This window comes from Aulonocara sp. 'chitande type north' Nkhata Bay, linkage group LG1, assembly GCF_057382095.1.
Source record: "Aulonocara sp. 'chitande type north' Nkhata Bay isolate Kocher_YH1m ecotype deep benthic linkage group LG1, A_spYH_male_GT1.1, whole genome shotgun sequence".
Classification (NCBI taxonomy): Eukaryota; Metazoa; Chordata; class Actinopteri; order Cichliformes; family Cichlidae; genus Aulonocara; species Aulonocara sp. 'chitande type north' Nkhata Bay.
In genome coordinates this window covers 3110042-3135338 of record NC_141344.1, presented here as the reverse complement: position 1 = coordinate 3135338, position 25297 = coordinate 3110042, and the positions used below count along the sequence as shown (strand labels likewise).

Below are 25297 nucleotides of genomic sequence, written 5' to 3'. Positions count from 1 at the left end.
CAGCTTTTTCACTTGTTTTAAGCACAAATTTCAGTTTCTTTACCTCATTTCACAACAAAGTTCTTCCTCTTCACCTCTTTTCTGCTAATTTGAGCTTCTGCTCCACAGTGCACATTTTCTCTCTCATCATATATTTGCTTGAGACCAGAACTCATTTGGCTCAGAGGGTAGGGCAGCTGCCGTGAGACCCGGGGGCAGAGTTTCGAATCCTACCTGTGACAGTTGCTACACATGTTCCCTGCTTGCATGCGCTCTGCTTTCTTGACACTCTCCAGTGTGTCATTACACATACAGCCATCTTCAGCAAGCACTTCTACACCTCTTTTCAACTCATCTTTTTGCTTCTTTACCTCTTTTCAGCAGAACTTCTTCTGATTCACCTCTTTTCTGCTAAATGTTTAGCCTTTTCACCTCTTATTAGCACAATACTAAGCAGCTTCTGCTAATTTCACCAGAATTGTCAGTCTCTCCACCTCTTCTTTGTAAGAATCAGTTTGGTCCAGTAAGGTGAGACGCCGCCTATAGATCAGAAAGGCCAGGTTCGAATCTCGCTCAGGGCAATGTTTTTTGTTTTTTCAACTTTTTCTGCTTTTTTCAGCAGAAATCTTCAGCGTAAGGCATCCACACAGCATTTTCGCAGGAAATGCAATTTTTTCTAGTTTTATATTTCATTTTTACTTGCTGCCAGGAACGTTTGGGGCCTGTTGGGTTGCACCTGCGCTCACATCACATCACAAAATCAAATGTATGAAATAAAAAATAAAATAAAATATAATAAAATAACGTGTTACATGGGTGGAAATCCCTAGATCAATGTTTAAATTAACACTCATGCATTGACTCTGTCGGCCATGTTTTGCCATGCATGCTCCCTTTCTTTTGCAGCTGAGGCTGTGTTACTTTTTTTCCGCAAAATTTGCATGTTATCGCCCACCCCCGTGACATCACGCTCCAAAGCCCTATACTGCCATCAGAATTTCGGCCTCAAGCGCTGTAAAATACATTGACCGCGCCTTCTTTCCCTCCGTCTCCATGGTGACTCGCTTAATCTGTGCTCCACTAATCAGGGCTTTATGTATCCTCGTGCGCGCGCTTAACTTGGGGTTAAAGCAACTCCGCGTTGATTGAACTAATTGTTATCAGCCTTTCTGAAACCGAATATTCCGAGGTGGACAGTTCGGGGTTACTCAACCCTGAGTATCGTTTTTCACTCTGAGTTTTCTAAACCGGCTTGCTGAAATAGGGCCCAGGTCATAACTTCTTACATGAAGTTCAGTTCCTCTGCCACTATGACCGGTGGACGCCTCGGGTCTCTCCTCCTCTTGCCTCCCCTTTCCCTTATCCACCTGCTGGCCTCTTGGTGATGTTGCTAAATCTGTGGAAGCTATGCCATAGCTACCGCCAAACAATTCAGTTATTTTTACACATTTGGCAGCGTCTGCCTGAAGGGCTTGTTTCTTTTTGGCCCTAATTTTTTCTGCACCTCCTTTCCTTTTTTTGTTCTCCATTTTCTTTAGTTCGTCTATAAGATTGCTAAACAAGGGCGAGGGTGCATCCGACCTCCTCGGCTGTAATTGGTCCAGCCCAGAGTCGATCATGACCAATTGGCCAATCCAACACCTTTCATTATTTATACCCTTCCAAAAAATAATCGATCGGCCCATAAAAACAAAAAATCGCCAGCGGCCCACCGGGCAAATGCCCGGTATGCCCGATGGCCAGTCCAGCTATGTTTATCAGTCATTCCATACCAGTGGAGTGCCCAGTAACACTTTGAGGTGACTGGAGCTTTATATATAAAATGAATACAGTCAAAAGCTTGGCATAATATAGTCATACATTTTCACCTGAATACATCTGCCCTGTGCAAATCCGTTTCGAAGGCCTTTGCAGCTAATAATGGTCAATATTTTTAATTTAAAGAATACAGAAAAACAGCTGGTTCTTTTTCAGGGTTTCATAGCTTTTTAGTGTAGAATGCCAAGCTTTAATATTATAGAGATTTGCAAGTATCTACAAAGCATGATATGATGTGAAGTTCAACATCTGGGACATGTGTCCCGCTATGCATTGCAGAAAATGACTCAATCTCTTAGTACAGCAAACAAACAATGCAGGAGGGCGGGAAAATAATGGTCTCCTCTGCCGTGGCATCAGAAGTTGAGAATTGACGGGACAAAGTGTTGGGTTTCTCGTTTTGGGTTGCCGGGTCTATAGATCATAACACAGTTGAACCAAGCAAAGGAGAGGGCCCACCTGGCTTGTCTTGAGTGGCTGCTGTGAGATATGCAAGATGCTTGTGGTCAGTCAAACGATGAACAATGAGCAGGCGTTGTGCTCCCTCCCGCCAGCTAGCAGTTCCACTTCTCCCACGTCATAGTTTTGCTCAGTTCAAGAAAGCCAGCAGAAGGAAAAAAGCTGCATTTTCCCTTCCTTGTTCTGGAACAAGATGAACTCCATCAACGATAAATTGTTGGTTGTACATTTGTACAATGACTGAAACCAGCCCACTGGCTGTGACGTCATTTCCTTGATCATTAATATTCAAATCGTCATGACCATTGATCAACAATCATTGATCAAAGACCATTGATCGTGGAATAATCTTTCACACTGCACCTAACGTGACAAACTGAAAGCAGTCATTGGGTGGGAAACCTTGAGAAAAACACTTTTGACCTTAGAGAAGAGCTCTGCATAGAAAAGGATCAGGTTTGAACTTAGTTTGTGCAGCTGTACCTTTAACTAAGGCAAGTTCCTGCATCAACTTGTCCTGTTGTCTTTGTGTGGATGCTTTAAGCATCCACACTATTGAGTTCCTCTTGGGACTTCTGTACACTTCTTGGCACTTAACTACTTCCACAATTTTCAGCCGATTTTCACCGTTCAAATTTTAAACTATTCTGCTATTTCTGCTCATGATGGCTATGTCTTTTGGTATTTTTCACTATTATACTTTTTAAAATATTAAGCTTAATTTGTCCCATTGAAATGAATGGGAAACTTCTGCAATTCTGCTAAAATTTGCTTGTTTTTGAAACTTAACTACTTCCTCATATTTTCACGTAGAACAACCATTCAAACTTTAAAATGTTCTCAAATTATTGGGCTATTCAGGTATAAATCATCTTTTTCAAATCTTTTACCGTTTTACTTTTATGCCTCTTAAAGTTTTCAGTTGCAAAATTGTGATTTTTCACAAAATACATGCGTTGTTATGGTTGCTATGCACTTGGCTTCCAGTGTGCCACTGAAGGTTTTGCAGTCTTCTCTTCATGTCCGAACAACTTCTTGCTACTTGCTCAATTTTCACTCAACTTCCACAAATTATACATCAAAACGTAGGTATTTTTGCTGGTTTTCCGAAAATGTCACTATCATTGTTGTGGGATTTATAGAATTTTGGCAAATCTCCTCAGACCAACACAAAGTCGCAAAACTCTCCATAGAAAGTCAATGGAGAGCTTGTTCAAAATCACCGCTTGATTTCTGTAATGAGAGGCATATTCGAATCGTCATATCTCCTTAACGAAGCAAAGTTAAGACATAAGGCTTGTCCCAGTATATCTTCAGACACTCCTGACGCTCACAATTCAAGAATTATTTTCTCACCTATTACCGTTCTGAAATGAGTTAGACTTGTTTGAGGGTAGGAAATTCGTCCTTCGCTCAGATTTCTTCAGATTTCAAACTCTGGAAATGAACCACTTTTTTCTCTCGTCATATCTTTTTAATGGATTTCCACAGAGACCTGAAAATTTCCATGATTGTTCACCAAAGCCTGCTGTCTCTTACGGTGAAAGAATGATATTGATACTCCAAATAGATTTAGAGTTAGAAAGCGTTGTTTGAGGGCATGTCAAGGCAGTTTTTGCTTTGCTCTACTCAGTTATGGTGCATTAGAAGTCAAATATCTTTAATAATTCATATTTTAATGATAAATTGTCAACACTTTAAGATTCCCCCATCTCTTCTGAACAAAACGGTGTAAGAATGACCGTTCTAGCCCCTACGGTTAGGAAACAATGGTCATTTGTTTGAGGGGAGTCCTCACTATGAGAAATAGACTGCAATAATCCTGTGTCTCTCTGTGCACCTGTTTTGGCGGGAAAAAGTACACAGCCTCTGTGGATTCAAATTTAGCAGCTCCCAGGCTGCTTGACTGAAAACATGCTTCTCTCTCCGTGTGTGTGTGCATGAGAGAGAGAGAGAGAGAGAGAGACCCTCTTTAGGGCAGCATCTCATTGTTGGAAAAAAATATAATATATTCAGACTGGTTGACTGGCATAGACCCTCCGTGTGTCTCTCTCCCTCTGTGCATTTGTGTATACATATTTGATTTTGTGTGTATCTGTTGGCTGTTCCTTCTTGTTTTTTAAATTTATTTTTATTACTTTATTTTTTTTTCACAGGTGAACAACAATTAGTTTTGAGGGAACTTAACCATGTTCAGTTTTTTTTTCAGCTTGTCATCTTACTTTTCCAGTATTTTCACTTAAGTTATAACTATTCTGCTCAATCATAGTATTTGTTCTAAATCATTGTTATTATGCTATGTTGTAGTATTTCTGCTAAATCATACTATTTCTACTATATTATATTTTTCTTTCTAAATATAGCATTTCTGCTATATAACTGTATTTCTGCTATGTTATAATATTTGTGCTAAACCAGAGTATTTGTGCTAAAACATAGTATTAATTTAAAATTACAATATTCATAGTTCATCACAGTGTCTCTGGTAAATCACAGTATTTCTGCTCTGTTGTACTATTTTTCTAAATCATAGTGTTTCTGTAATGCTTAAGTATTTTTGGCTAAATATATTCTTTCTGTTATCTTATACTATTTCTCCTAAATTCTTGTATTTTTGAGAAGTTATCATGTTTCTGGTAAGTTACAATATTTCTGCTAAGTTCTGCTATGCTATTGTATTTCTGCCAAGTATTATGTTTCCTCTAAGATATTGCAGTTCTGCTAAGTTATTCCATTTTAGCAAAGTTCCTTTGCTTCTGCAAAGTTTTTACAATTTCTGCAACTTTTCAGCTTTTTCAGTTAGTTTTTGCAGACAGCTTCAGCTTTAAAGCATCCACACTGCATTTTCGCAGGAAATGCAAATTTTTCTAGTTTTGAACTGTGCTTCACTATTCACTACAGATGAATGCACTGTAAACACCTGCGTGTGAGTCACTTTGGTCACTTTGACAGTTGCACTGGTAATAATAATTTTCCCTTTGTGTCCTCAGAGAGAACAGTGATGTTGGTGTGGAGGAGGAGGAGCAGTTGTCCTGCTGTGCTTTGGGTCAAGATGTCTCAGAGGATTCAGTCGCTACCAGTTGTGGCGTCTCTGTCCAAAGTAAGAGTCGGTATCCGTGTGCTGATGAACACATTTTTGAAAACTTGACTTCTTGTTTTGTAGGTGCATGAAAAAGATTTCATTCGATTTTTTATGGTATAGGTTTTTTTCCTGTTTTACTTTGAATGTTGTTTCCTTTCATGTCTCACGTTAGTTTTACTTCCTGTCTTAATTATTTTTCACCTGGTTTGCTAAAGTTCAGCTGTCATGTTCCCCACCTGCTCACAATATCAGGCAATCCTCAATATATACTACTCAAAACAATCAGAGGAACACACTGAAAGCATAATGGCTCTCGCGCGGAGAAAAACATGCTGGAGATCAATACTGATGCAAACTGGGTGATGTGTTAGAAACTAAAGGATTCAATTGTTTGTTGGAAATAAATGATCAAAATACTGGATACTGGCTGAATCCAAATACAAACAGAAAATCAGAGTGAAAAACACTGCAGCAGGCTTTTCCATTTGGCTCTGATTTCATAGCAGCAGCTCAAAATGAAATAGTTTGTATGGCTGCGTGTGCTGCTGGGCCAAAAGTTTAGCTGGTCATTTGTAGATTTTTAGATGAAATAAAAAAAAAAAAAAAAACACCCAACAAAAGATCATCTAAAGAAGAGCAGAGTTCATGTACACACTTTATTAAGCAGCTACTGTACAACAAGAACAGAATCATGTAAATGGCCAAACAACAGCAACAGTAATCCCAGGGTGTAGCACAGCAGGCAAAGAGACGCAGTAGCACAGAGAGAGTAAAGGATCACATGGAGAACAAATGGAGCGCGCTCACGAGCCCTCTCTTCGTACAGAGCCAGAAACGTCTGACCCACAGAGCTCACTAAGACGACAATAACTCGTTTTTCCCACACAGATTACATATAACATCACACTGAATGAAATTACATGTAGCAGATTACATGAACTATATAAGATGAGGATTCGCGTATTAAGCATATTCAGAACTATTTCCTTCCATTATTTTCTTGGGTTAACAGTTTTTGTTGCTTTTCTGCTATCGCTTAAATTTTATTCATATAGCACCAAGTCACAACAGCCACCTTAAGGCACTTTATAGTGTTAGGTAAAGCCTCAGTAATAAAGCCTCAGACAACTCCCTACGAGCAACGACTTGGAGACATTAAGAAAGAAGAACTCTCTCTTTGTACAGTCGAAAACTGAGACGGAACCAGGTTCAGTGACGGGCCGCCATCCACCACGACTGGTTGGAATGAGGGGAGGAGGGCAGGATAAAACCTGCAGGCTGAGAGCAAAGTGCTCCATCTATCTGATATGATACTGTGAGGCCTCTCAGATAAGATGGGGCTGTTTTATTATGGCCCTTTTTATGTGAGAAGCATTTTGAATTCAGCTCTGGATTTAACAAGAAGCCAATGATGTGAAGCCAGTATGAGGGGGATTTTCCCTCCTCTTAAAATGTCTCATTAGGAACATTTTTAACAGTTGCTTCTTGTCTCTGCTGTGACAAAAAAAGGTTCTGATTATGAATCAAAATGTTTTAAATAAGTCACACACTGGTTATAACTTAATGCTGAAAATGTCATGTTACACGATTTACTATTTTCTGAAGCTTATTTACAATTTACAATGCTTAACACCATTCCCATCCCTCCCGTCAAAAGATAAAAGTCTGTTTTTCATGCAGTTTCACACACTAAAGACATTTCATTCTTTTTGGTTTCTTGTTGTCAATCAGCAGATGCGAGTCTGGAAGACGTTTTAGAAGAATATAAGACCAGTCTGAGGAGGAGGTTTGAAAGTGTGACTGAAGAAACTGATAATACAGGAAGTGGAACCCTCCCGAACAGGATCTACACTGAGCTCTACATCACAGAGGGACAGAATGAAGACGTTCATAACCAACATGAGGTGATGCAGCTGGAGACAGCTTCCAAGATGGAGGCTCTTGATGACATTACAGTCAGGTGTCACGACACCTTTAAAGCCTTACCTGACCAACAGAGACCCATCAGAGTGGTTCTGACCAACGGCGTCGCTGGTATTGGAAAAACCTTCTCAGTGCAGAAGTTCACTCTGGACTGGGCAGAGGGCTTGGAGAACCAACATGTCAGTGTGGTGGTTCTGCTTTCATTCAGGGAGCTGAACCTGATCAGAGATGAGCAGTACAGTCTTCTGGAGCTGCTCCATGTTTTCCATCCAACATTACAGAAGGTCACAGCAGAGAAGCTGGCTGTCTCTCAGCTTTTGTTCATCTTTGACGGCCTGGATGAAAGCAGACTTTCATTGGATTTCACCAACAGGAAGCTTGTGTCTGATGTCACACAGAAGTCATCAGTCAGCCAGCTGCTGACAAACCTCATCGAGGGGAATCTGCTTCCCTCGGCTCTCGTCTGGATAACTTCCCGACCTGCAGCAGCCAATCAGATCCCTCCTAGACGTGTTGACAGGGTAACAGAAGTACGAGGCTTCACTGATGCCCAGAAGGAGGAGTACTTCAGGAGGAGATTCAGTGATGAAGAGCTGTCCAGAATCATCTCCCACATGAAGACATCCAGGAGCCTCCACATCATGTGTAGAATCCCAGTCTTCTGCTGGATCACTGCTACAGTTCTGGAGCACATGTTGACTACAGAGCAGAGAGGAGAGCTGCCCAAGACCCTGACTGACATGTACTCACACTTCTTGTTGGTTCAGATGAAGAAGGGGAACAAACATGTGGGGGGACATGAAACAAGTGAGATGGCTGAAAGGAAATTTCTTCTGAATCTGGGGAGGCTGGCATTTAAACATCTGGAAAAAGGAAACACCTTCTTCTACCAAGAAGACCTAGATCAGTGTGGTCTGGATGCTACAGAGGCCTTGTTGCACACAGAAGTTTATACGGAGATCTTTCAAAGAGAGCAAGGTATCTTACAGAAACCAGTCTACTGCTTTATTCATCAGAGTATTCAGGAGTTTCTGGCTGCAGTCTACATTTTCTACTCTTACAACAACAGGAATACAGAAAGAACAGGAAGACTGGATGATTGCAACTCATCTCTAGATGTCTTTCTAAGTAGATCAATGAAAAAGTTACTCCAAAGTAAAAATACCCACCTGGAAAAGTTTGTTCGCTTCCTTCATGGCCTCACTCTGGAGTCCAACCAGAGACTCTTAGGAGATCTGCTTGGTCAGACCGAGAACGGTCCAGAAATTATTCAGAGAGTCATCCATAATCTGAAAGAGATAAACCTATTTGGACAGCCTCCTGCCAGAAGCATCAACATCTTCCACTGTCTGATGGAGATGAAGGACTTCTCAATATTTCAGCAAATCCACAAGGAGCAACTTTCTTTGATGAACTGTTCAGATCTGACCTACATGTTGCAGATGTCCGATAATGTTCTAGAAGAGTTAGACTTGAAGAAATATAACACAACAGAGATTGGTCGGCAGAGTCTGATTCCAGCTGTGAGGAACTGCAAAAATGCTCGGTGAGTACGGATTTGATTAAAAAAAAATTATAAATCTTTGTAGATTAATAGTTTAATTTTTCAGACATTCTCAGTATAATGTAATATAATGTTTGGGATCACAAGCATCAACCCTCCCATGGCGCCTCAACCCCTCATCTTAATGGGCCACATGATGGAGTGAGGCGAGGTCTAACAATGCTTTCACCCAAAACCTAATGACCCACGCTTTTTTTCACACCTTGGCTCATGTGGTGAGCCACATGGTCAATAGTGGGTCAGTAACCCTCTTAAGTAGGGGTGTCAAACTTCATTCCTCGAGGGCAGGTGTCCTGAAACTTTTAAATGTGTCTCTGCTGCAACACACCTGAATAAAATGAATAGGTCATTAGCAAGACTCTATAGAACTTGACTGCATGCTGAAGTGGCACTTCAGCCATTTGATTCATGTTACAGCAGCTCAGCAGAGTGAATGAACACAGTGCAATAAAAGTACTTTTGGAGGTACAAAACGTACTTTACTTACATTTATGTAAATTTAATTGAGTAGGGTTAGGGGTTGCTGTCTATACTACACAGTAACCTGAACTGTCTATCAAAGTAACCAATCACATAATTGAAAAATGCCCACAATGCTTTGCTTTGACTTTTTTTCAGTTGCAAACTAAATATTATTTGTCCCACAGAGTCAATGTGATCCATAGCATCATCTTTCATTAAATGTTTTGTAATATGCATGTCCTTATAGACTTGCTGCCTGCGGACTGTCTAAGATGCACTGTGAAATTGTGGCCTCAGCTCTGAAGTCCAGTCCTTCACATCTAATAGAGTTGGACCTGAGCGAAAACAACTTGCGTGATTCAGACGTGAAGCAGCTATTTTCTTCACTGGAAAGTCCAAACTGTAGACTGGAGACTCTGAGGTCAGTTTGCTAACAGTTTCTGCTCCTTAACATATTCAACAAGATAAAATGATCGACTTGTGTCCTGACTCAGAAGTAACCCAAGAAAGGGAATATATTTCTTTGTGCTGTGTAACTTTGTAAGACTTGGTTTGTGTTCAGAAGGATGATTGTAATATAGATAAAATAAGAGTCAGAATCTTATATTTCTAGACTCCAGTGAGACATGTCTACATGTGATGTTATTAATTACTTTTTTCTACATCCTTTATTCACTATTCAGATTGAGTCGCTGCAATCTGACAGATGTAAGCTGTGATGCTCTCAGCTCAGCTCTAACATCCTACCCTTCTCGTCTGAAACATCTGGACCTAAGTAGAAATAAACTGCAGGATTCAGGAGTAAGCCATCTGTGTAGTTTTCTGAAGAACCCACAATGTAAACTGGAGACTCTGAGGTCAGTAGGTTACTGCTTTCACCAAATACATTTACGTCAGAGCAATGATCCTGTAAACCTGCAGCCTTTTCAGCTCCACCATTCCTTAGTGAAACTGTTTGGGGGAGAATGGTGACAGTCAAAAAGCCAAGTCACATGTTGTACAGCACATTTATAAACAACAGCGCGCACACAAAAAAACAAAAATGAAAGATAAATCAGAGATGGGGTTTAAAAGAAACCCCAAAGTAAGAAAACTTGAGCAAACTACATGGTTTTTCAAACAGGTTCTCATCAGTGGGGTGAAATAAAAAATAAATTCTCAATAAAAAGAGAATGATTGCTTAGACACTGTTAATGACAAAACCATCAAAACCGATGAAGACAGTCTCTGTTTTATGTGCTGAATTGCTGCATCAATTAAATATTTTAATGCTTTATCCTTAACAAAGTGCGTCAGAAATCTTTCTTATTTTATTCATTCATTCAGAATTTCAACTCAATTTAAATTAAAAACCAAAAAATTGGTTTCAGCCTGATGATTAAAGTGTCTAATGCTGGAGAGATTCTGATATGAAGAGGCAGTTTGTTCCACTGTTTAGGAGTAACTGCTATAAAGGCCCAAGCTCCCCTATGTCTGGACCTCCAGACAACTGAGGCAAAATAAAGGCATGGATAATCCCTACAAATGACATCAGCTTTGCAGTTAGCCAAAGTTTAAAGAAATTAATTTCAACAGTATTTTTATTGAGCCCAAAGGGAGCATAAAAATTGCCAAAAGAGCTGGGCCAAAAATAGACCCCTAGGGTAAGCCCAAATGACAGGTCCCCTAAAACCTATTTAATGTAAAACTTCTGTGGGTTAAACAGGTTTAAAACCATTGTCAAAAATTAAGGAATTAAGGATTAAAGTGTCTCAACCTAGAGTTATGGATAGCATGATCTATAGTATCAAGGGCAACACAGCAGGCTATGTACTAAAATGGCAGAACCTCCTGAGTATATAATGGTTACTGAAAGTTAGAGCAAGGGATCAGAAAACCAGTAACATCTGTCAGAAGGATGTTGGGCTCATGCTTACAGGAAATGAAGCTGGATTACATCTGACAGCCTCGCAAGATGTATATAGACATCAGTTGTTGAACTGCTGGAGTAAATCTAATTTCACATCATTTGTTTTCTCATGGAACTTTTACTTTTGTCAGAAAACAACTGATCTGTTTCATCAGTGAACACTAGCTTTTATTTTAGAGAACTAATATCTGATTGCATAATCCTATTGATTATTCAATATCTGATTTGATGTTTCATTCTCAATTCAGATTGGATGACTGTGGTTTGTCAGAGATAAGCTGTGCTTCTCTGGTCGCAGCTATTAAGTCAAACCCTTCCCATCTGAAACATCTGGACCTGAGTTTTATCAACATGAAGGATTCAGGAATGAAGAAGCTGTGTGATTTTCTGGAGAGTCCAGGTTGCAGACTGGAGACTCTAAGGTTAGACACGATGCTTTTGTTGTATGCTAAGATGAATATGATATGAACAATTATTGTGGCTGATATCACTAATGTCATGAATTTTGGGGCTCATGAAACACCAATCAATTGATCCCTGTCAGTTAATGACTTTTTGCACTGTGGAAAGCTGACATTTACAAGTGCTAGTAAATTGCTGGGATAAAACCTTAGCAAATTATGTGGTGAGCATGGTTGTGAATTTTGTCAAAGGTGTAAATTAGATTAAATATTGCAGCACTTCACTCAGTTCTGCATTGTTGGAAAACGGTGGGGGAAAATGACTTGCTATTGTTTGATAGGGTTGTCAGTGGGAGAAACGTTTCGTCAAAGCTGGGAAGGCTCCTAAGTAGAGCTCCAGGTGATCAAGGAGAGAAGGAAAACTGCTGTCTAAGCGAAAACCCGTAGTGGTCCTTTGTGTCAAAAGTATCGGAAATTCTGAGACACATCTTCACTAAACATCGCGTCTCTCTAGCTTTTAAACTCCAAAGCACACTGCACCAAAAATTGGATGAGGATGTCCACATCCTGGATGAGGAGGAATCCTGGTTTGAGCACGGAGTCAAGGAGGCCATTTACATGAAAAAGGAAAGACCACCTCTGAAGGAGGGGGCCTAAGGGTACATCTGTCACCATCTTACAGTGCTGTGATTGCAGCCATTCCCCAACTCTCTGTGAATGGAACTCGTGGCCAATGAACAGTGGTCTTGGATTAGTGGTTGTTGATCAATAGTCTATCCCTCGGTGGTTGTTGAGCAATTTGCATATTAATGATCAAGGAACTGACCTCACAGCCCATTGGTCTTTCAGTGGTGCTGGTGTCAGTCATTGTGCAAATGTACTGTTTATAAGGTTGGAAACCTGCAGTCAGCTGAGACTGAAGAAGTCACTTGGATGAGTGACGAAACGTTTCTCCCACACAAAAAAACGCTAAGTCCAGATGTGCAGAATCAACTTTTTGGCATCTACTTACCTGGATGAAAGAGCATGCATCAATATATCAGTGAGTAAATTTATAGACAAAACATGTCACGTCACCAAACATGTTGATTCAGAGTCAAACTTTTTCTGAATAACAAGCAGTTTTAAACCATCAAAGAGACCTTTTCTTTTCATCAGATGTCCACTGTGTTGCTCCCAGCAACTGTGAACCATAGGACACTGGTAGAACACATTGAACCTCATGTTGAGTCTGGCAATGACAAAAAAGGGGAAGGGTCATCCCAACAGTTTACATCCACCAATTTACGTAAAAAATAAAGCCCGGTCTACCAGCAACAGCAGTGATGTGATTTCATTTCATTTCATTGTGTTTTGTTTTGTTCTGTTTTGTTTTATTTTTACTTTCTATGCCAAAGTTTTTAACAGTTTATAGACAGCCTGAGGGAGAATAAGGAAGGAAGGAACCACACAATTTTACCATTATTACATTAGAGACAGCAAAAAGTAGTCAAATATCACTCTTTTGTTACATTATACTCACGAAGAACGTTTGGCCAATATTTCCTCATTTTTATATAGAGAGTAAAAAGAATAGCCAAGGCTGGACTTGAATCCAGTGCACTTTAGCAAGGACTCAGTAGCCCTCAGTATATTCACAAGTCACACTTATCTAAATCAATTAGCCTCTGACTCAGGACTTCTTAGCATTAGCAGCATGGTATTTTTTTCAAATCCCAAGGTTAAAACATACTAAAAAGTTATTTACATACTCTGTCTATGCTATTAAAGGCATTCAGAGGCAATGCCAATCTGTGAAAATAAAATCGAAGTTGATTAGAAAATGTATCTGTTTATGTTCATAACAGAACAAAGGGTGTTTGCAGCGGTTTCTGCTGACACTGGTAGTAAAGCAGTACAACAGTCAAGATGTTTGTGTATGTCTGTTAAAAATTGTTGTGGGAATCCAAACCTAGATGTGACACCCATCTCAGTTGTGGTTATGACTTTACTAAACATCATCAGTACTCCAAAAGAATAGAATGCAGAAGTAAGGGAAGCATGGAGCGGTTAGTGCTAAGCTAAGGGTTACCCCCCTCTCAAGCAGGCGTTCCCTACCATCTTGTTGGTGAACATTTACTCTGTATGTCTGTGACGTTGTAGACATTTACATTTACACTATGGAGAACTATCCACTGAGCAGTGAGGGGCTGCTGCAGCTATGTGCGCACAGAGCTGACTGACAACATACTAGAGTCTTGAGTTGAGCTGACCACTTCACAAAATGGACAGAGTAGCTATGAACCCTCTGCAGCAATTCTAAAACACTGACTCATTCACCCAGCATTGTTTTATAAACCTGCATATTTTTTTGTCTTTTTACAGTTTGAGGGGCTACTATTTGTCATCAATCAGCTGCGCTTCTCTGGGCTCAGCTCTGAGGTCCAACCCCTCCTACCTGAAACATCTGGACCTGAGCTTCAACTACAACCCAGAGGGTGCACTAGTGAAGAAGCTAAGCGGTTTTCTGGAGAATCAAAAGTGTAAATTGGAGACTCTCAGGTAAAACCAAATATCATTTATTGCAGAACATGTCCACTGTTAGTTTTTAAAGTAAATTTGTTTGTCCATTCTAATTAAAATGCATGTACAAAAGATCCACTGAACTCAGGTTTGTTTCAACTGATAGCTGATCAAGTAGTGTGTCTGTCAAGGTTACTTCAGCCTGACTGCATAAATAATGTCTGATGATCATCTTATCATACTGATCCAGAACACATTAAAGCAAATTTTCAGATTTAGGACCTTAAAGCATTTTTATGGTATAGACCCAATATATGTTTGAATGTTGTACTGACAATTTGATGTTTTTGGAAGAATGTCCTTCTCTTAAATGGACCATCACGTCAAAGTGGCCTTCCTGTTTAAAGTGAAAAACTAATCAATCAGGATAAATTAAACTTGAGGTATTTATTTAAAACCAGCACATCTGGTGGTGAGTTTACTTTCATGTTATTCTTTTTTCCAGATTGATTCGCTGCAATTTGTCAAACGAAACCTTAACAGCTCTGGTCTCTGCTCTGAAATCCAACCCTTCCCATCTGAGAGACTTGCAGTTAAGAGGAAATGACCTATGTGATTCAGAATTCCACAAGTTGTGTGGTTTTCTGGAGAGTCCACAGTGTAAACTGGAGAGTCTGGGGTTAGTTCATGGACTGTCTTTCAGAAGGCTTTACAACTTTTAATTTGTTTCAATAAAGAAGGCGTGGATAGTGTGATGGATATCAGCTGTGCCACCCAGCCTTCCTTGGCACTGTTCCCTAAACCCGCTGCTTCACCCCTCCCCTGCAGCTGAGCCACAAACCACACCCTGCCACATACCCCCTTTTTCCCAGTTTGGGCCGGGGGGCCATTCGACCTTGGATGAGGTCAGTCAAGGAGCAGGTCGGCTCCCAAACGTTTGGCACAAACTGGTGGTAGAGCTAACACATAGAGAGAGACAACCCTTCACACTCACACCTATGGGCAATTTAGAATCACTAACCTAACCCCACTAACTGCATGTCTTTAGATCACCGGTCCCCAACCTTTTTCGCGTCAAGGACCGGCCTTTAAGGTGTCGCGGATAAATAAGACAAAGTAAAATGATATGACTATAAAAAAAGCATGCACGGCAGACCCAGTTGTGTTCTGTACGTTTTTATTATTATATGCACAACACCAACGGCACCCAGGACTCGCGGACCGGTACCAGTCTATGGCGCGTGGGTTGGGGATCATTGCTTTAGACCAGGGTCTCGAACTCCAGTCCTCGAGGACCGTTGTCCTGCACCTTTTCCAGTGTCCCTTTTGCAACACACCTGAATACAACGAGTAGGTCATTAGCAAGACACTATAGCTGACTGCATGCTGAAGTGGCAATCCCTAACCCCACTCAAGTAAATTTAAATAAATGTGAGTGTCTGGAAAAATGTACTTTTATTGCACCATGTTCATTCACTCTGCTGAGCTGCTGTCACATGAATCAAATGGCTGAATTGCCACCTCAGCATGCAGTCAAGTTCTATAGAGCCCTGCTAATGACCTACTCATTGTATTCAGGTGTGTTGCAACAGGGACACATGGAAAAGTTGCAGGACACTGGCCATTGAGGACTGGAGTTTGAGACCCCTGATTTAGACTGTAGGAGAAGATGGAGTACCCAGAGAGACTCCACACAAACACGAGGTGAACATGTGAACTCCATACAGAGAGACTCTAGCTGTGTCCCAAAACGTAGGCTGCATCCTTCGGAGGCCGCATTTGAAGGCCGGTTACGTCACAGCCAGGCGACGTCCCAATTGGTCGACTCCTTCAAATGCGGCCGACAAATGCATCCTTCATTTCCCCGAAAAATTTTTTTTTTATTTTTTTTGCCTGTCCCGTTTGGCTCTTTTGCCATCAGAATTGTTGTCTAAAGGCGAAGAAAGATGCCCAACGGATTTACTTTACCAAATAGACCATCCCAGCCTTGCCGTAATGGTCTATTTGATTCACCTTTTATTGTTTATTTTATTTTATTTTCATTTGCTAAACACGGGACAGACTTGAATGAGGAAAAGAAAAGGGAGAAAGAAAGAGGGAAAGAAAAACAGCGGGGAAGAGGGACTGGGATAAAGGGCAAAAAACAAAAACCAACAAAACAAACAGACAAAAAATACATCTATCAGTCACCTGGATCACCTGTTGAGAAAGAAAAAAAGAAAACAAGCAGAAGAAAAAAAAAGGGCAATACAATAAACAACATCACGATGATATATGGGAATATAACAGTAAATACTAAATATTAAACATTATTGTGCAGCACATAAGCTCGACAGCGCACAGTGTGCTTTGAGGTAGGAGCCAAAAAGGGTGGTGTGTGTGTGTGTGTGTGTGTGTGTGTGTGTGTGTGTGTGTGTGTGTGTGTGTGTGTGTGTGTGTGTGTGTGTGAGAGAGAGCACCTGTGTGTACACCTGTGAGCATGTGCGCGCTTGTATTTAAAAGGTTCCTTCATGTAATGATCTGCTAGAGGGTGTGGGGGGGCCACAGCCCCGTCCTCCAGGGCATGAAGCAGGTATGGAGGAGATCAAGACTCCAGACATCCAGAGGCCCCCAGAACACAAGAGACCAAGGAAGACCAACAGAGGGGCAGCCGCGCCACTGTCCCAGAAAGAGCTGAGGAGAGTCCCAGATGAGGGCTCACTCAGCAGCCGCGGAGCAGAAGCCAGGGGGGGTTGCAGTGACGTGCCCGTGAGCTCCACCGGCAGCCAGCTGTGCCTGAGTGACCGAGCCCCAGGCCGAGAGGCCGAGGGCACCCTACCCCCGAAGTGGCCCGAGCGAGCCCCAGGCTCCAGGCCCCGACAAGCAGCCACCAAGGAGTGAGCCGGTGTGTATCTAGACGCCCATCCCCGGACACAAAGACCCACCAACGCACCGATGTCTGAGGGCGTCTGCCACTGGCAGGGGAAGTAGTGGGGGGAGATAGGCCTCCATACCTTGGAGGGCCTGAGATGAGATTTCCCCGAATTTGAAGGATGGGTCGGGTGTGTCCTTCGTGGCCCACCATATCCCAGAATTCGTAGCGCGGCCCAGCTAATTCCAGTTTCCAACAATGGTGGCCGCTACTAAGTTTTAAAATTACTCTTATTTCTCTTTCTGGGTCACAAAATAAACTTAACATATTTTCAGGCGAGAAAGTGGCTGTGTAAACTTCAAATATCTCCTTGGTTTATCAAGACATCGCATAAAAGTGCTCCGACGTTTTCAGAGACGTCTGTTACCCACCTGCTCGATAGCTGACCGGGGGGTTCAATGGTCACTCGAGCCGGCGAGAGCAGCGGACTCCCGGCTTCATCATTTTCAGACCCCCGCTCTTTCGCTACTCAGGTTAAACATGATATATAAGTCACTCGGATAACTTAAAAATGTTATTGCTTGCCTTTTTTCGGTGTGTTATTTGTTCCGGAGCAAATTGGTTTGGCTGAGATCAAAGTTAGATTAGATTAAATAAAACTTTATTAATCCATCAGGTGGGTTCCTCCGGGATTTTCACACAGCTGAATAAACGTCAAACAGAAAACGGTCCAGAATTTACGCCAGTGCCCTGTTATGTTTTAGATAGCAAGGAGCAGACGGCTGAGTTTACTCCACCGAGACAGTGGTGACACAAATCTGAAGGCTAGACTGTCCCATTTCACAGCCTCGCATTTCCGGCCTTCTCATTCTTCGAAGGACCCGGCCCACGTAGACCACGAAGGCCAGGTCCTCCGAAGGATGCGGCCTACGTTGTGGGACACAGCTTTTGTGTCTTTCTGTGGTGGAATTAAACTCAGGGCCTTCTTGCTGTGAGGCTATGTGTTAACCAGTGCGCCCGGTGCCTTATTCTATCTCCGATCCACACAAAATGGGGGTAGCTCAGTGCAGCATAAGGGCGCGCCATGCGACCATCAATTTTTATCACTTTGGAAATCTTTGCCTTGTGGGAAATCTCTAGTATTGGGAAGGTTACTTTTAAAACGTATTCCACTACAGATTACAGAATACATGCTCAAATGTATTTTGTAACACATTCCATTACATTACTCAATGACAGTAACGTATTCTGAATACTTTGGATTACATAATATACAGGGAGTGCAGAATTATTAGGCAAGTTGTATTTTTGAGGAATAATTTTATTATTGAACAACAACCATGTTCTCAATGAACCCAAAAAACTCATTAATATCAAAGCTGAATGTTTTTGGAAGTAGTTTTTAGTTTTAGTTTTAGCTATTTTAGGGGGATATCTGTGTGTGCAGGTGACTATTACTGTGCATGATTATTAGGCAACTTAACAAAAAACAAATATATACCCATTTCAATGATTTATTTTTACCAGTGACACCAATATAACATCTCCACATTCACAAATATACATTTCTGACATTCAAAAACAAAACAAAAACAAATCAGCGACCAATATAGCCACCTTTCTTTGCAAGGACACTCAAAAGCCTGCCATCCATGGATTCTGTCAGTGTTTTGATCTGTTCACCATCAACATTGCGTGCAGCAGCAACCACAGCCTCCCAGACACTGTTCAGAGAGGTGTACTGTTTTCCCTCCTTGTAAATCTCACATTTGATGATGGACCACAGGTTCTCAATGGGGTTCAGATCAGGTGAACAAGGTGGCCATGTCATTAGTTTTTCTTCTTTTATACCCTTTCTTGCCAGCCACGCTGTGGAGTACTTGGACGCGTGTGATGGAGCATTGTCCTGCATGAAAATCATGTTTTTCTTGAAGGATGCAGACTTCTTCCTGTACCACTGCTTGAAGAAGGTGTCTTCCAGAAACTGGCAGTAGGACTGGGAGTTGAGCTTGACTCCATCCTCAACCCGAAAAGGCCCCACAAGCTCATCTTTGATGATACCAGCCCAAACCAGTACTCCACCTCCACCTTGCTGGCGTCTGAGTCGGACTGGCGCTCTCTGCCCTTTACCAATCCAGCCACGGGCCCATCCATCTGGCCCATCAAGACTCACTCTCATTTCATCAGTCCATAAAACCTTAGAAAAACCAGTCTTGAGATATTTCTTGGCCCAGTCTTGACGTTTCAGCTTGTGTGTCTTGTTCAGTGGTGGTCGTCTTTCAGCCTTTCTTACCTTGGCCATGTCTCTGAGTATTGCACACCTTGTGCTTTTGGGCACTCCAGTGATGTTGCAGCTCTGAAATATGGCCAAACTGGTGGCAAGTGGCATCTTGGCAGCTGCACGCTTGACTTTTCTCAGTTCATGGGCAGTTATTTTGCGCCTTGGTTTTTCCACACGCTTCTTGCGACCCTGTTGACTATTTTGAATGAAACGCTTGATTGTTCGATGATCACGCTTCAGAAGCTTTGCAATTTTGAGACTGCTGCATCCCTCTGCAAGATATCTCACTATTTTTGACTTTTCTGAGCCTGTCAAGTCCTTCTTTTGACCCATTTTGCCAAAGGAAAGGACGTTGCCTAATAATTATCCACACCTGATATAGGGTGTTGATGTCATTAGACCACACCCCTTCTCATTACAGAGATGCACATCACCTAATATGCTTAATTGGTAGTAGGCTTTCGAGCCTATACAGCTTGGAGTAAGACAACATGCATGAAGAGGATGATGTGGACAAAATACTCATTTGCCTAATAATTCTGCACTCTCTGTATTATCAGGCTTTTTACAACTACATGAATGTCCTATTGTGTGATTTATTACTTTTACTGAAGGTTACTCGCCATACCAACACCAACTAAATGTTTAAATCTTAATATAAATGAGTAACAGTAGGTGGACATTAGGTAAGGCTGCACTTTTTGCAGTGATCTCTTATAGAAAACTATTCCGCGCGTATATAAAACAGGTCCGCTGCTCCGAACCGTAGTAAAGGGACCTCTGGCTGATACGTCGGGTTCGTGTCGGGCTCGTAGCCAAAAACTAGCTTTACTTTGTTGTCTGGGTCAACTTTGCTAGCGAGAGACAGAGAGAGGCGTTGAAAGGCTGCTGCAACCGAACTTATTGTTTCGGAGGAAAACAGGAACACGGTGTACAGTCGAGTCTTAATAGCTTACTTACAACTGGGCTCTCTTTTTGGCTGCAGTGGTTATTATTATATTTACATGCTTCTATCTCCCATTTCTGCTCGATGACAAGTTGTGCTTTTCAACTTTTTCTCCCTCCCTCGCTCACAGACACATAACGGATATGGCAGTCCATTCTCCCTGCAGCACGGACTACACTGCCCATGAGGCTACATTCTTTAGGGCGATGCCTGTAACACTCTGCCTGTTGTCTTCATATTAAATAACTTTTTAAATAATAACTTTAAAAAATATTCCTTCACGTCGTTATGCAGCCGCAAGTAGAGGTGACATGGGCCAGGAGATTGAGACACAGGCATTAGAGCCTCTTAATGCGTGTTTTGTTTGGGTTTCCAGTGGCGTGGAATTACCAAAAATAGAGAGAGCATAGCCTAATGTATGAAACAGGAAAAGACCGCCGTATAATCCATTCATTTCAACAAAGTAACTGTATTCTGAATATCACCTTTTTAAACGGTAACTGTAACAGAATACAGTTACTCATATTTTGAATTTTAAATACGTAACGGCGGTACATGTATTCCGTTACTCCCCAACACTGGAAATCTTCAATGGAAATAATTACTGGAGTCAGCGGTTCCCTGAGAAAGCCTCGCCATTTCCTACACTCCAGAATCTGCGTCGGACAACGTTCAATGCAGCGAGCAGCAGGCCGCAGTGATGACAGGTCCCAGAACGTCCTCTTTGGCACCGGGACTGGACAATGTCCCACAGCTGGTTATGGCTGCCCCACCAATTCTCTCACCTGGGCTAACAGGTGGTCCTCTGCTAACATCACCACGATGTTCAGGTTGGCCAGTCAGTGGCAGTGCACTTACTCCACGGTGTCTGCTAGGAGTCCCTGCATGAACCACTCGAGCATGACAAAGTCCTGCAGCCGAGCCTTTCCCTGGGGCTGCAGCCACGTGTTTGTGCAGCCAACTGGCATAGGTAAAAGGCCGGTCTTCTTTCCCCATCTGCTCCTTCTGGAAGTGGCAGCTGTGGTCCTCAGGGAAGATAAGATGAAGCATATAGTCAGGGCTCACCATGTGTTTATACACCACTCTGCATTTAATTTTCAGTTATTATTAATCGTGCTTCCACAGCACATCTTTTGTCCCGTCTCCCTCTCCTAACCCTCAACCAGCAGATGGCCCCGCCCCTCCCTGACCCTGGTTATGCTGGAGGTTTCTTCCTGTTAAAAGGGAGTTTTTCCTTCCCACTGTCGCCAAAGTGCTTGCTCATAGAGGGTCGTCTTACTGTTGGGGTTTTCTCTGTATTATTGCAGGTTCTTTACCTTACAATATTAAGTACCTTGAGGTGATTGTTGTTATAATTTGGCACTGTATAAATAAATTGAAGTGAATTGAATATGCTAAACTGCACATTTAACATATATATTAATTGAGTATTAGTTATTTTACCTACCTTTATCTTTTTCATTCTTTATTCAGAGTGATGGACTGCAGCTTGTCAGAGAAAAACTGCATTTCTCTGGTCTCAGCTCTGAAGTTCAACCCCTCCCATCTGAAACATCTGGACCTGAGTGAGAACCATCTGCAGGATAATGGGTTTCAGCAGCTGTGTAATTACCTGGAGAATCCAAATTGTGAACTAGAGACTCTGAGGTCAGGTCGCTGACTTATTTGTAGATTTTGGTAAAAAAAAATTAATTAATTAATTCAATTAAAAAAAAAAACTGTAAATAGATATCTACCTTAGCTGTTATCTTCTTGTCCTGCATTTTTTTTTTCATGTGTCAGACCTGAAAACATCTGAATGGATAGACAATTTTTATCTCATATCTTATATATTTTCAGACTAAAGGGCTGCCATTTATCAATAAATGGCGGTTCTTTGGTTTCAGCTCTGAAGGCCAACCCATCTCATCTGAAACATCTGAATCTGAGTGAAAACAACCTGGAAGATGCAGTTGTGAACCAGCTGTTTGATTTTGTGGAGAGTCCACACTATAAATTGGAAACTCTTACAGGTTTTTATATCTTTGGTTACAACTTCCATGTTTATGAATCAGGTGATATTACAGAAACACAGATGCAATCTCCATATCTGAAAACTTTAAGATAGCTTGAAATTAGAGTCAATCTCTGAAGTCCCTTTTCCATTAGTACCTACTCAGATCAACTTGACACGGTTCACCACAGTTTTATGGGTTTTCCATTAGGTCATAGTACCAGATACTTTTTTTTTTTCTTTAGTACCTGCTCGGCCAGGGTTCCAAGTGATCCCAGCAGGTACTAAAATGTGATCTTGTCAGAATGCTTGCCCTTGATTGGCTGGTCAGTGGTGTCACTTGATGAGTCGTGAGAGCCTTTTTTTTTTTCTTTTTTTTTTTTTTTCCTTCAGAAAATTCAAAACTGCCATTTTTGAAACCCAGCAACGAGGGAAATGGCTACAAAAAACAATGCCATGGTCTCCTGAGTCTGACAAAAAGCCACAAACTCAGCACCAGGTATATCATCGCCTCTATATCCACATTTGTTGTAGCATTTGTGCTACATACTAATTACATCACGGGATGCTCAAAAGCGTTGCTATGGCCACAGCCTCCCACATACTGTAAGGTACTAGATTGTAATGAAAAACCAGTCAATCCAAGTCAAGTCGTGGCGATCCGTGGCAAGTCAGAGTAGCTACTAATGGAAAAGGGGCTCAAGTTAAGGTTTGCAGTAATGAAGCAAGACTCGTTCCACTCTGGATTTCAATAAACATACACATTCCAGCAATATGTTAATATGAAAGCTGAGAGAAAACATGCTACTTAGCTGCTCCAAATAAGTGCATGCCGCTCATTATACGGGATGTGTTGCATTTTTGTCTGACAGCTAAGTAAGCATTTTGACCACTCAACTATGACTATTTCTTCTTTTCTCTACAGTTGTGAGTGATCAAGATGATGTGGGTCCTGAGAGAGAATGAGCTGTGCCTGATGATCCAGAGATGTTGAAGAAATAGCAGCTTGTTTGTAAAGAGGCTCTGACTTTGCCATATTACTGGGATGAAGTATTTAATTACCGGACTTCATCCAGTGATGACACATGGAATTTAGAATTTAGATGTCTCAGTTAGTAATTTAAAATATTTGGTTCAAATTATTGTGAACAAAAATCCCATTTATTTTATTTTTAACTTGGGGTTTTTTTGGGGTTTTTTTTTTCTTTTTTGCTTCCTGCCTTGATATAGATTTACATTTAGTTTTGTAGCATACAGTCTTATTACTTTTATGTAATTCCACTTCCATTTTTCCATCAAAGGATCTGTAAACAGCTAGAATTAGGCCCACAGTTGAATGTCCTTTTCTGGTTTCCATAGGAATTCCTCAGCTTGTTGTACTTGTACTTTTGCTATTGGGTTTTGGATAATTTCTTGTAACAATAGGATAAACATGGGATGGAAGGAAAAAAAAACTTTAGCATACATAACAAATCAACTATGCTATCAGGTGCCTTTTTCACCAAGACCGTGAATAGTTTATCTGACAATAATCATGTATATTGTTTGGTGCCTTCTAGAAACAAACAGGAAAAAGAAAAAACACTAATCATTTTTTATTCTATTTTTGTGATATTAAAAGATGTCTGCAGTGTGCATTCTATTACATCTTTAGTTTCTATTGAAAAAAGGGTGTAATTAGTGATTACTATGATTATTCTCATAACTGCATTTCTTATTCCACAATAGCGGAAATGTTTTTCCATTGTCATATTTTTCAATTATTATTTTACAGGTATTTCTTTGGCTACTTTCATAATGTAAAACAAAAAAGACAAAATGTTCCAAGTGAACTAGGTGCTAATTTTCAGATGCCAGGTCTACATCTAGAATCAAAATGAGCACATACATGTAAAGACAAAAAAAAATAAAACTTTGGTTTTTTTTTATAGACACCAAGACTTTACTTGATTTCGGGCTTGTGTTGTAATGTTTTTTTGTTTGTTTGTTTTTTGAAGATACATGACCTTTCCATGACATCTATAGATAGTTTTTGGTGATGTGTTTCTCCTTAAGATGCATCTTTTTACATTTTTAGCATGCTCTTTTTTTTAAGATGAATAAATTAATTTCTCCTCATCTAATATGATAATCTCCTTAAATTGTCTTAAATTTGTATGGTTTAACTACACTATTCTATGGTGCATTACTGGAATTTGTTCCTTAAACATGTTGTGCTGGAGTAAATTATTTACTCACAATTATTTCTTTTGCTCAACTATATTGCCAAACATATTCACTCACCCATCCACATCATTAAATTCAGGCGCCCAATCATTTTGATGGCCACAGGTTTGTAAGACCACATCTTTAGGATTTGGGCTCAGCTCCTTAGTTCCAGAGAAAGAGACTCTTAATGCTTCAGCATACCAAGACATTTTGGACAATTTCATGCTCCCAACTTTGTGAGAACAGTTTGGGGGATGGCCCCTTTCTGTTCCAATATTACAGCACACCGATGCACAAAGCAAGGCCCCAGGGGGATAAAAGTGGGCTCTGTTCCAGAAAGTACATGTAAGTGTAACAAACTCTGAGTAGATTGAGTTTTCAATTTAGATTCAGAGTTTTCAGCATCAGAAAAACTGATCAGTTAGTTCAATCAATTCTGACCATATGGTCCCTTTTTCACAAGGGGTCACAACAGCAGGTGATTGCCACAGTTGATTATCTTAGATTTGCCAGAGTTTTAAACTGTTAGGAGACCTGGGTCATCGACCCACACTGTAAAATCTAATTAGTTCCCAGAACTCAAAAAAACTAAGTAAAGCTTACTTAAGATGACTGTTAGGACAACTTATTCACTGCAAGTATGCAGTATTAAGAATAACTTGATATTTCTGAATGTGCTATACTAATTGTTTACCTACTGACAAACATTTCAAGTTCAACTAAATTAAAAAGCAATTTGTGGTAACCTGAATATGATTAAAAATAATTAACACTTTTTGTAATGATGTTAAAATCAGCCCAACAGCCAAAACACAGTTCTGCTGAACAACAAACAATTATACTGCCATCATTGTTATAATCTTACAATGAAACAAAGTCTCACATTTAATTATTCAGAAACTAAGTTTAGGCTTTCCAC

The 25297-nt window shown here is 40.8% G+C and overlaps 1 protein-coding gene across 1 annotated transcript in view; it reads left to right on the top strand.

Annotated features, from left to right (window-relative positions):
* LOC147338508 (NACHT, LRR and PYD domains-containing protein 12-like) overlaps positions 1–22488 on the top strand; it is a 60531-nt gene extending 38043 nt beyond the window's left edge. Inside the window, exons 2-10 of the mRNA XM_086297321.1 lie at positions 5247–5356; positions 7073–8807; positions 9535–9708; positions 9971–10144; positions 11445–11618; positions 13962–14138; positions 14605–14778; positions 21651–21824; positions 22017–22488. Coding sequence (XP_086153447.1) covers positions 5247–5356; positions 7073–8807; positions 9535–9708; positions 9971–10144; positions 11445–11618; positions 13962–14138; positions 14605–14778; positions 21651–21824; positions 22017–22284 — 3160 coding nt within the window. The 3' untranslated portion in view covers positions 22285–22488. The remainder of the gene's footprint in view (positions 1–5246; positions 5357–7072; positions 8808–9534; positions 9709–9970; positions 10145–11444; positions 11619–13961; positions 14139–14604; positions 14779–21650; positions 21825–22016) is intronic.
* The last annotated feature ends 2809 nt before the right edge of the window (positions 22489–25297 follow it).